The 13,143-nt window shown below is 34.8% G+C and overlaps 1 protein-coding gene across 1 annotated transcript; it reads left to right on the top strand.

The window, feature by feature from the left end:
- Positions 1–1,935: 1,935 nt before the first annotated feature.
- Positions 1,936–12,793, top strand: LOC106664337 (putative beta-carotene-binding protein). The gene is made up of 6 exons (XM_014389999.2): positions 1,936–2,116; positions 2,185–2,277; positions 6,822–6,969; positions 8,565–8,692; positions 8,772–8,912; positions 12,547–12,793. Exons 1-6 carry the CDS (start codon positions 1,993–1,995, stop codon positions 12,696–12,698), a joined length of 786 nt encoding a protein of 261 aa, XP_014245485.1. The 5' UTR covers positions 1,936–1,992; the 3' UTR covers positions 12,699–12,793.
- Positions 12,794–13,143: the final 350 nt, after the last annotated feature.

Raw genomic sequence — 13,143 nt, 5'->3', positions numbered from 1 at the left:
CTCACTAACTTTCGTTATCACTCTATTCACATATCTAGCTATGTAATTAGCTCTACCATTGTGTTTCTAACGATCTCGTCCTCACTCCATCTTTTTCTATCGGCACTATTTCCACATCTCTTTCGTTCACTCTCTACCTTTGAGTATATTGTGTCTCAGTTGTCCTCTTTCACATAGTCAGATAACAATCTATCTTTCCACATTTCACTTTCCTCTCACCCTCTCTCTCTCACTCTCTCTCTCTATCTATCTATCTATCTCTATCTATCTATCTCTCTATTTATCCATCTATCCACATATGTATCTATCATTCTGGGTGCAGATACGTCTCTATACCTGTGGACAGATATAGGTAGATCTTTTTCTTTGTATTTCTAATCACCTCTCTTTCTTTATTTATCTAGCAACACTGTTTCCACATTAACAGTTCTCTCTCTCTCTCTCTCTCTCTCTCTCTCTCTCTCTCTCTCTCTCTCTCTCTCTCTCCCTCTCTCCCCCCCCTCACCCTCTCTTTCTCTCGCTCTCACCCCACTACATTTTGCTTTTCTGTCATTCCCTCAAAGACCTCAAAGTAGGTAACTTTTGTTAGGAGACAGGTCAGTCAATCTGTACTTGTACCCACTTTTCCTTTTGTGTCTGTCTCTTCTTTTTTTCATTTGTTCATTCAATGACAGAACAATTTCTCTCTCTCACATACTCACTCTCTCTCTCTCTCTCTCTCTCACTCTATTTCTCTCTGTCACTCCATTTATCTCTCTCTCTCTCTCTCTCTCTTTCTCTCTCTCTTCTATAAATTCAGCTATAAAAGCTGAAGGGTAACGTCGAGATCCAAAGCCTTCCTTTTGAGTTAAATACTTCTTACGTCTTTTTTCTTTCAAAAGTCCAAATTCTCAGCATTTTCAATATCAAATTGATATTGACTTAATTCCTGTGCAACTTATTATTATCATTAATTATTATTCAATATCTCTCTCACTCTCTTTCTCTCTCTCTCTCTCTCTATCTATCTATCTATCTATCTATCTCTCTATCTATCTATCTATCTATCTATCTGTCTATATATCAGTCTGTGTGCAGATACTTCCTCATTCCTATGTACAGATAAGGATTTATCTTTACCTTTGTATTTTTAATCGCCTCACTATCTTATCTAGCAACACTATTTTCACATTAACAGTACAATCTTTCTCTCTCACTCTCTCTCTCTCTCTTTCTCTTTCACTCTCTCTATGTCTCTTTATCTTTACCTCACTCTTTTTGTCTGTTTCTATCTTTGTTTATGTTTCATGTTCCCTGTCTATCCTTTTATCTCTAATAAAAGTTTTTACCCTACTTTCAATTTTTTCTTGCCTCTCTTTTTCGCTTTCTCCCTCTCTTCCTCACTTTCTCGCTCTCTTCCTTTGTATATGGCTATCATTGCTAATGTTCTCGGTCTGTGGGTCTCCCGTCCTCTCTCTCTACCCCTTCTCTCTCTTCTATCTATCTATCTACGTACCTATCTACCTACTTTTCTACCTATCTGTCTATCTACCTACCTACCTATCTACCTCTATCTAATCTTTTTATGTGTATTTAAAAAACTTACTTATCCTACTTTTAAACTTTCTTTATCTTTGAACTGTCTTTCTGTCTCTTTTTCTTTCTCTATCTCTATCTCATCGATAAATGTATTTCACTTTAGATATGAGAGTGGTCCGGGAGACCAATTCTCTCTCTCTCTCTCTCTCTCTCTCTCTCTCTCTCTCTCTCTCTCTCTCTCTCTCGCAAAAAGTATGGAAATGTGCCAATTGAGAAACGACAAAGCAAACAGGAAACGCCATTATACGACAAAAAAGAAACTATATTACTGTTTTCTATAATACAGCCTATTTTCGGAAATGTTTTGATTACGAAGCGTTATTTTGAAAATTTCTCAATCCTGTTGCGACATTTAAATCGTCGGAACGGTCCGGTCCGCTCGTGCGGGCATTTGAACCAGCCTGTATCCTTAAGATGTCCAGACGGATTTTGGTGATTTTCCTTTTATCCGCGATCGCCGCCGATCACGTTTGGGCCGCGTCGAAACTCCTGGAACTCCTAACCCAGATCACGAAATCTCTGGAGCAGCATCGAATTCGTCTGTAACTTTTTAAAATATATTTGGTAATTTAGAAAAAAAAATTCCCACAATTTGTCGGTTTTTAGAAAATTATGTGAATATATGCAGAAGGTCTGATCCGGAGTTTGACGATTGCCTAAGGGAATCCATAGAGAAAATCAAACCGCATTTAGCTAACGGTAAGTGAGTTATTTCACTAATATTTCCATGCTCTCTCTCACTCTCTCTCTCTCTCTCTCTCTCTTTCTCTTTCTCTCACTCGGTCTCTCTCTTTCTCTTTTTCTGTATCGCTCACTCCATTTTCTTTCCCCTTATCCGACTAATTATATTATATATTTTATAAAAAAAATCGTGAGTAAAACGTATGAACATGAAATAAAAATTAAATGTTACAAATATAGCACAAGTTTATTTCGACTATTAACCATTAAAAATATGTAATTTTTTTAAATCGTATTATTTATCATTTCATACTGGCATCAATTAACATTACTGTCAAAATTTAAACAAACATTGTTCAATATTTAATGTTAACCCTAAATTCATTCCTTTATGTGGGGGAAATATGTAAATAACCATAATCGCCTGATATGTATGTAAAGTGCCTATCTAACATAATCGTGGGGCTGTTTTCGATTCAGGTGGGATTCGTACGTTAAAATTAAGTTTCAAACTAAGTTATTTGTTGTTTGCCCCGTTGTTCGTTGTAAGCGGTCCTTTTCAAATAGAAGCGTAATGTTTTACTAAGTTGTCTCTCCTTTTGGGCGTGCAATACAAACTTTACCCCTCTCGATGATAGACTTTTATGCCCAAAATATTTGTACGTACATATATTTTAACAAAAATTTCAATGCTAAAATTTATTATTAAAAAAAGAAATAATATTCTTTTTTTTTAAATATTTCTAGTTAGATCAAAATCGAGGTCGCCCTGTGGAGACAGGATCATACTGTGTTGTTCTTTATCTATTTTATTAATTTGCCGGTTCGGTGAGAACCTTAAGCTTAAAAACCAAATGGACTACCCCTGGATAAAATCTTCAAAATAAAGCGTTTATCTTTGTGTGTGTGTGTGTGTGTGTGCGTGTGTGTGTGTGTGTGTGTGTGTGTGTGTGTGGTGATACAATAATTGCTTGTGCTTATTAGACTGAGCTCTTAGGTACTGATAACTTAACATTTTCTTTCAATGCAACACTCCATCTGCAAGAGCGCAGTAAATTCTCTTTTTTTATTGGGTTGTCCGGAAAATAATGCAGGATTTTGGTATTAAACAAAAAAAAAGAAACTAGTTACTTTAAAGCAATGTTCTTTAATCAAAATAATTTGTTGGTAACTTATTAATTCCGTCTGAGTAGAATTCAGAATTTTTAGAATTGATAAAGTCAATAAATGCATTTTCCAGTTCCGTTTGATTTTTGAATATTATGTGTTGTAAGTAGTGGTCCAGGTGTCTAAAAAAATGGTAGTCAGTAGGCGAGAGGTCCGGAGAGTAGGGTGGGTGAGGCAAAGTTTCATAGCCAAGCTCCAATAATTTTTGTGACGTTACACGTGACACATGTGGTCGAGCGTTGTCATGCAACAAAATGGGCCCTTTCCGATTGACCAAAGAGGGCTTCATTACTGCCAATTTCTGATGCATGGTATTAATTTGGTTACAGTATGATTCAGCATTGATGGTTTCGCCAGGATTTAAGAAGCTGTAGTGTATTAAACCAAATGAAGCCCACCATACCGTAACCATTACCTTTTTTTGATGAGTTGGGGGCTTTGGAAAATGTATTGGAGCTTCTCCTTTGTCGAGCCACTGTCCAGAATCCACTTTTCGTCACATGTAACAATTCTGGCCAGAAATGGGTCATTTTTGTTTCGACAAAGAAGTGATGCACAAACATCAAAGCGCTGATTTTTTTGGCGATCGTTTAATGAGTGTGGAACCCAATTTTCGAGTTTTTTCACTTTTCCAATCGCCTTGAGGTGGTCAGCGACGGTCGTTTTACTGACTTTGAGTTGCTCTGCAAGTTCTCGAACAGTTGTTTTGGGGTTTTCTTCCACCACTGATCGCAGAACATCATCATTAAGAGAGGAAGGCCTTCCACGACCTTCTTCATCTTCAAGGCTGAAATCTCCCTCCCGAAATTTTTTAAACCACCTTTGCACAGTGCACTCATTAACACAACCCTCGCCCCAGACTTGGTTAATGTTTCTAGCCGTTTGGGCTCCGCTTCGGCCGAGTTTAAACTCGTAAAAGAAAATCGTACGAAATTCTCGCTTTGACATTATAAGGATGACTGAATTATTTCCAAGTAGCGGAATGCTACAGAGGTAAACAAACAATATCATTTGGAAGAGGATTAATAAGTGTTGACATTCATACAAATGAGTAATCCTGTAAACGTAAACAGAATATTTTATATAGATTTTTTTTAATGAAAACTTAAAATCCTGCATTATTTTCCGGACAACCCAATAAATTAGTAATTATAGCCTTATCCAACAATGAAATTCTTGATGGTCAGTAGTAACCCAAGGAACCGCAATATCGGAAAAAATCATTAACATCCTAATTACACTTCCTTATAAACAAACCTTCCCTTGCTTTTCACATATGGCAAGAAAAATTGTAATATTTTAAGAAATCTGTTTCAGTTTTGATTCTTAAAGACAATCTGTTCTTATTTCCATCATGAAGCAGGAGTTTTTCTTTGGCTACTAAATTTTCCAATATTAATATTAATAAGTCTGTTTTCCGTTCGAACTTATCTCAAAGAATTGACGATGCTTGTCAGATCAAGCACAGAAAGATGCGAAGAGAGTGATAGCGATAGATATCTCTTTCTTTTATTCATTCTTTCTTTCTCCCTTTCTTTTCTGGATAAAAATAAGTAAAAAGAGCTGGAATGCATAATAGTTTAAGGACCCTTAATTCCTATAAAACACATCCTTACTACATTTGCTGAGCTTTTGAAATGGAAAGGAAGTAGCGTTAATAGTCTTAACACACTATTAAGAATAATTACAATTAATTAAGGTTTTTAGTTGAGATGAAAAAAAGTTAATGGCATGAGCGGGATTCGAACCCACGATCTTCGGCTAGATACCTCGATTGAGGTCACGATAGCTCAAGTGGTAGAGCAGCGGCATATCTAGCCGAAGATCGTGGGTTCGAGTCCCGCTCGTGCCATTAACTTTTTTTCATCTCAACTAAAAACCTTAATTAATTGTAATGTATTAATTGGTCAAGCGGACCACGCAATTAGAGAAATTAAGAATAATTTTAGACTAAATAGATTTTGAAAAATGGCAAAATTTAGGTTTCTTTTTTATAATTAAATTATTTTAAAAAATTGTTTGATGCATCTTCATGCTTAAAGAAAAACTACAGACTATCCTTAAAAAGAAATTTGTATCCGAATTAAATTACAATAGCTGGAAGTGGAGTTAAAAAGGGAAATAAACAGCTGTTCTTCCAAAATAAAAATCGATCGCTATCCTCGTCAGCTAATTTTGGCTTTTTTTATCCCGTAATAAATTAGCTACCCGATCATTGTCTCTCTTTGTTAGCTTAATGTGCTTTATTGTGTGCTGAATCGAATTTAATTGTAAAACTGGCCTTTCAGGTGAAATTACACTTCGCCGGCATGTTCCCATATACAGAAAGTAATCCTTTGATGATGATTTGATTTTATAATACTGAATATTTTTGTGAATTTCGTATAATTGTAAATACAACAGTTTCAGACCAAGTCATACATTTTTATGTAAAGTCTTGGTTGAGATGAAAAAGTTAGTGTCACGAGCGGGATTCGAACCCACGACCGTCAGCTCAATACGCCGCTCTTCTAACGATTGAGCTATCATGACTGAAGTGTTTAGAGCAGCGGCGTATTGAGCAGAAGGTCGTGGGTTCGAATCCTGCTCATGGCACTAACTTTTTCATCTCAAACAAGATCTTCGACAATAAGAATAATTAGTCTCAAATAATTTTAGACCAAATACATTTTGAAAAATGGTTCCCAAAAATGGCAAATTTTAGAATTTGTTGAAGTCGTGCGGAGCGTTCAAGAATGAGGTAGTTTAGAAAAAAAACCAGTTTCATTTTTTAATATAATGACGCCACAAGAATGGCACAACACTTTATGCCCAGAAGATGAACCGAATAAAATTCGAAACATCGGCAAAAAAAAATAAAAAAGGTGTTTTTCTAAATTACCCCATTCTTGACCGCACCTCACGACTTCAACAAATTATGATCACGAAGAAACACACTTTTATATATAATTATTTTATAGTGCTCCTGCAAACAGTTATTGCCGACACATCTGACGTCTCGTAAATCGTTTACACAATGCGCTATAAAATAAAGTTGATGTGTTATGTTTAAGAAAGAAAATTATAAGGGGCATAAAAATCTGTGGTCGATCCTAAACCGGTTCTGATGTCAATACCATTGCAGAACTCATAGTTTTCCCTGTTTCTACGGATTACTGTGAAGTTAATTTTATTTATTGCATTTTTTATTGTCAAATACTTATATTTTAAAATATTAGTATTTATTTTTGTGGTATATATAAAGATATTTAAAGGTCCAATGATGGACTTTTTTTATTAGTTGTGACTGGCCTTGGTGCAAAATCGGTAATCAATACTTTATTGTTTGTTTAGTTATTTTTTTCCATTCTTTTCTCCTCGATATAACGACTGTCATGGAATAACTTTGATTGCAGGCATTCCAGAGCTCGGGCTGCCCGGCTGCGATCCCGTCCGCCTCACGGAAATCACGTCCAACCAGGGGAAAGGCGAATCGACAGTCCAGATCCAATACAGAAACGTCGAAATCTCAGGCCCGTCCCAGTTCGCTCTCATATCTGTCAGGTAAGAGAAGTCCTTCCTGTTCTTTTCCGGCGAGGAAGTAGAAAGTAGCGTAATCCACTTCCGAGACGTCCGGGAACCATTTTCAGGCACGAACTTTCTCGTGCTTCCGGGCGTCGTTTAATTTCGCAGACCGGTATGAAAAAGTTCCTATGACATAAACTTATTTAGTTGAAAAAATAAACAAATCAGCGAGTTGCTAAGCATAGCACAAAAAATTATAGTGTGAGTTAGATCAGACCCTATCATATTTTTTGTTGTTTGGGGCGAAAACACAGCGAGAAATTAACTAGGGACAAACGTCACGAACATAATTTTTTCTTTTTATTACACTTCATAACCATTCAGCATCATTACTGTCCTCTTGCATAAGCTACGTTCAAAATAAACTAAATAAAAGATAACTTTCAGGGGTGTTTTTTAACTATCAGACGTCAATAAATTATCTAAAGCTATAAAAAATTAATAAAAGTCAACGTGTTAATAAATCTATTTATATCTTATCAGTTCGTTGGTGTTGATGAGTTGTTTTACTAGATAGAAATCACGCATTTGTTTTGAAAACATAATAGTATAAAAAAATATACTACTTATGAGAAAACAATAATTTATTTTATAATAGGAAATTTTATTTTATTTTTATGGATTTCAAATATATGTAAAATTATGTATTTGCTAACAACTTTTGCACCAGTGTCTCAAGAAAGTATGCACCATTGTGCATTTGCCTCTCTTTCTCTCTATGTCTCTCTCTCTCTTTCTCTATTGTTCTTTCTTTTCTTTCTCACCCTCTCTCTCCCTTTGCTTCTCTTTTACTTTTATTTTCTCTTTCTTTTTCACTTCTTTTCTCTCTCTTTTTCTCTCTCTTCCAACTAACTCTCTTTCTGTTTCTCTTTCTCTCTCTCTTTCTTTTGCGCTTTCTATTTCTCTTCTAACTCACTCTCTTCTGTTTCGCTTTCTATATCTCTTTCTCTTTCCTTCTCTCTCTCTCTCTCTCTCTCTCTCTCTCTCTCTCTCTCTCTCTCTCTCTCGCTCTCTCTTTGTAATCTATCTATCTCTCTTTCTTTTTCTTTCTCTATATCTATTTCTCTTTTTCTCTCTCTCCTTTTCTTGCGCTTTCTCTTTCTCTTCTACTCACTCTCTTTCTGATTCTCTTTCTATTTCTATTTCTCTTTCTCTCTCTCCTTCTCTTGCGCTTTCTCTTTCTGTTTCTCTTAGTCTCTCTCCTTCTTTTGCGCTTTCTCTTTCTCATCTAACTCACCCTCTTTCTGTTTCTATTTCTATTTTTCATTTTCTCTCTCCTTCTCTTGCGCTTTTTTTTCTTTTATCTCTCTCTCTCTCTCTCTTTCTCCTTCTCTTGCGCTTCCTCTTTCTCATCTAACTCACTCTCTTTCTGTTTCTGTTTCTGTTTTTCTTTTTCTCTCTCTTTCTCTTGCGCTTTCATTTTGTCTTGTCTCTCTCTCTCTCTCTCTCTCTCTCTCTCTCTCTCTCTCTCTCTCTCTCTCTCGCTCTCTTTCTCATTTTTGAAATTACCAACTACTAATAATGATAAGGAAACTAAAAGAAATGTTTAAAAATAATTTGAATTTTTTTCCCAGTTCTGATGTAGTTAACGGCATCGTCAGGATGAAGTTATGGATCCCTGATCTATCCATGAAATCAGACTACTCCATCAACGAGTACATGAGGCCGATACACGCGATCGGACGACACCAGGCGAACTTCTGTGAGAATCCCAGACTTTATAAAACGGAGCTAAAGCGTGTCTCTTCTTCCTTAATATATTCAGCCCGTTGTTTTTCCAGCTGACATGGATGTTTTGGCTGAATTGCAATGCGAGAGGAATACCAAGGGGGGAGAAGATTACTTGAACGTCAGAAATGCCGCGGTCGACATGCAAATAGGACATGCGAGCGTTTATTTCTCAGACGACCAAAGGAAACTAGGTATGAATTTTTCAATAATTCCTTCATTTCCACGTTGCACGTTCAGACATATCACTTTAGAAAATCACCGTATAAAACTTTTGCACTTTCAGGCCAATGGTCACATTTTTTTAAGTAATGTCCGGATTCCGCTCAAAATGATAGGATACGTATTTTATATAACAATAGATTGAGAAAAAAACTATATTTAATATAATTTATTTGTTAATGCACAAAATTAACTTTATAATAAAAATATCCTATAAAATGTTTTTTTTCTCATAATATACATATTCTTGTATATTGCAGTTTGCAGTTACCAATAATAAGTATGTACAAAAGGGGAATAAAAGGAGAGTTGCCACTATTTTACCTCTCACCTCTGTAAAGGATATCATATGTTTTGAGGAAAAAAATTTGCGAATTTTTTATTATATTTATTTTACTCAAAGAAATCTATTCTGTATTTTTAACTGGTATAGCGATTTAGGAAAAAAGGAAATTTTTTTGCAAGAAAAAATATTGTATTCGCATTTCGCACCGCCAAAAACCCTTGAATAAAAATGTATTGTAAAAATCGAATGGGTACGTTTTTTTAACAAAGCCACGAAAATAATGATAACTGGTGGACACTAAACTTATTGGCATAAACATCGCCTCTGTAAATAAATTTCATTTCAACCAATACCTTACATAAAGATTAATTAATTGAAAGAAGTTATTTGGTTAATCGGATCACGAAACTAGTGAATTTAATAAGAATAAATGAAGTATATCTTCACTAAAAGCATTCCGTGGGCATTTCATTTGTCGCCGAGAATCAAATAGATTACACGACATTTCTAAAATGGCAAAAAGGAGGGAAACTTCAAAAAGGTGGGGTTGAGATAGGAAGTTAATGTTCGAGTGGAACGAAGTCACGATACCTTAAGTGGTAGAGTAGCGGCGTATCAAGCCGAAGGTCGTGGGTTCGAATCCCACTCGTGACACTAGCTTTTTCATTTCAACCAATACCTTACATAAAGATTAATTGATTAAAAGAAGTTATTTGGTCACTTTGGCTACGAAATATATTGGATTGAATCTGTAAATAAATTACAATCAAAAAATAAAATAAAATATTTGAAAGATTTTGTATATTTTATCCTTGTTTCTCTTTATCTCACTCATAACGAAAAAATATAACGCTTCCTGTTGCTACATAGCCTAAACGGTAATTCATTCAGCTTTCCAACGCTTCAAAATTCGTAAAAATCGGATAAAATCCAAGGAATTATAAATTTTCAAAATGAACAAGAGGAGAGTGGAGAAAAATATTTCAGCGTAATCATGCCTAAAAATGCCTATTTTCTATTTATCATAATTATTCGTATTTAAGAGCTTAGAATTGTTCTTAAAACGAAACATAATTGTTTTTCTTTTTTTTCACTTAAAAATTTTGGCCTGCTTCACCGAAAGCGTTTTTTCGTTAATGGAATTTATCACATATCTAATTAGTTAGTACCATAGTACATTATATTTTCTTAGCCTAGATTTGAAATTTTTCCCTACTCAGTGAGCTCTTTGGCAAATATGCTCGGACACGTATGTAATATTTCATTACCCAGCTTAACCAAAAATACAATAGTTCTAATAAAATCAATGACTCCAGGTCCGTAGCCTCTTTTCGATCATGGAATCTAATAACTTTAAAGTGGTTTAGAATAATATAAACTACACTTAATGGCACCAAACTTACCTCCATCAATAAAGTAAAACAGGAGATATAAAATAAAACGTTTAATTAATTAAGGTTTTTAGTTGAGATAAAAAAGCCAGTGTCACGAGCGGGATTCGAACCCACTATCTTAGGCTAGATACGCCGCTCCACTACCACTTGAGCTATCGTGACCTCGATCCACTCGGACACTAACTTCCCATCTCAACCCTACCTTTTGAATTTTCCCTCCTTTTTGCCATTTTTCAATTTAATTAATTGAAAGATATTAATTCGTCAAGCGGACCACGAAACTAATGAATTTAATAAGTTTAAATGAAGTATACCTTCACTAAAGCTCTCCGTGGACATTTCACTTGTCGCCGAGAATCAAATTGATTACACGACATTTGAAAAATGATAAAAAGGAGGGAAAATTCGAAAGGTGAGGTTGAGATGGGATGTCTTTAGTTGAGATAAAAAAAATCAGTGTTACGAGCTGGGAAGTTAGTGCCCGAGTGGATCGAAGTCACGATAGCTCAAGTGGTAGAGCAGCGGCGTATCTAGCCGAAGATCGTAGGTTCGAATCCCGCTCGTGGCACTGGTTTTTTACCTCAACTAAAAACCTTAATTAATTGAAAGATATTAATGGGTCAAGCAGACCACGAAACTAGTGAATTTAAAATGTTTAAGCTGTTTTTGTTGATTTCAACGATATTTTTCTCACTTAAAACAATATAAAATTGCTTGTTAACACAGCAAGAAAGAAAACGTGTTTACTTTACAACGGTTGAAATAACGTGGACGTCGGATAAAATCCAGAGGAGTTATAAATTTTTAAGTGAAACGCTCGTCTCCGGAGAGATAAAATATCCTCGAGTTAACCCAGCAAAAAAATATGTATTATTTGTAAAAAATCATATGTAAAGGATTTGAAGGGTGCTTAAAACGAATCCGAATTAGGTTTTTTATTTAAAAAAATTGTGACCTACTTTACTGGAATCATATTTTCGTTTTTGTAAATGTGTACATACCTAATATCTTTTAATACGATACCGAGTATTATTTCCTTATCCTAGATAAAAATAAATCGAATGATATATAACAACGTTAAAGTTCATGCACAAAAAGGGAGTAAATTTAAAACATTTTAAAAAAACTTTAGTTAAAATTTTTGTCGTGACGTATCTAATATTTGTTGACTTCCTACCACAAAAAATGTTTCAAAAATGTGTGATCCAACGTATATAGACTCTCGTTGTCAATGTACTCTGATGCCTAAGCATTTGTTTTGTAATTGGAAAAAAGCACGTTATGATTTTCAAAATCACTGAAAAATGCCTTTAAGTTCCTCTCTAGAAATTCAAAAAGGTTATTTTAAACTAATTATTCTTTTTATGTCAGGTCTTGGTTGAGATGAAAAAGTTAGTGTCACGAGCCGGATTCGAACCCACGACCTTCCGCTCAATACGCCGCTATTCTAACCACTTGAGCTATCGTGAAAATTATTAATTTTACGTATATATAAATCCAATGAAACGTTTTTCTATTCGATTTGACCACAACAAACCGTCTAAAATTGTGTTTCCTGCTCGTGACACTAAAACTTAAAAGTACATTAAAAATAATTAATTGAAGTAATTAATTTGGTTAATTCGACCACTAAACATAAATGGATTGTTATTTTAAACCTTTAAGCATAAATTGGCTGACTTTTCCAACTGGTAAGCTAATAACGTTTAATTAAGAGTAGAGAGATACAGACAAATTTCAAAGTATCATTTCTCTAATAATTAATTATGTCACAACATAATATCAAATAACTCAGCCTTTAATAAATCATGTGGGGGAGCTTTTAAGAAAATCGCAAGTTCTCCAACCTTTGGCAAATTTTATTACAATCCTCATGACTCCTGCACGTGTTAACAGAAGTTTAATGTCTCTATATTAATTTTTTAGGTGAAGAATTGAATCAGTTAATAAATGAAAAATGGCAAGGGATTGCGGAAGAAATGAGACCAGTGCTTGAAAAAACCATCGCTGGACTTTTCCTGGCGTACTCAAATAGGCTTTTCAGCCAGTACCCATTGGACACAATTATGCCAGCGTAATTCTCCACGTCATCAGCACATAATTGGAATAAAAATTGATTGTAATGTTTATTTATTTATATTTTTAGTTTTTTTGTAAAATAAACTATTTCTAAACTGTCTGTTGTAAATTTGTTATGAAATGTACATCGTTGTGCCAGGCTATGTCGAAGGCGTCCTGCTGGCGTTTAACCCAGTTGATGAATTCAACCGAATAGAGATATTCCAACAGAATTAATGGTTTATTGTTCTACGAGGACCTAACTAGGCTAAGGATGACATTCAATTTTGCCATTACAAACCAATTTCGAAAGATTCTTTATTTACAAATCTTCTAAGTACATACGAATAATGTCATTTCACAGATTAACAATTTCACTTTAAAACGTTGGAGTAGTAAATGTAACGGCTCCCCTGAATTGCAAAAGAAATGAAGATCATCATGTGTTCGCGCCAAAAATCGCGA

This window comes from Cimex lectularius, unplaced genomic scaffold, assembly GCF_000648675.2.
Source record: "Cimex lectularius strain Harlan isolate CLEC.00 unplaced genomic scaffold, Clec_2.1 scaffold251, whole genome shotgun sequence".
In the NCBI taxonomy this organism is placed as follows: domain Eukaryota; kingdom Metazoa; phylum Arthropoda; class Insecta; order Hemiptera; family Cimicidae; genus Cimex; species Cimex lectularius.
Note: the sequence above shows the minus strand (reverse complement) of the source record. Positions and strands in the feature narration are given on the sequence as shown.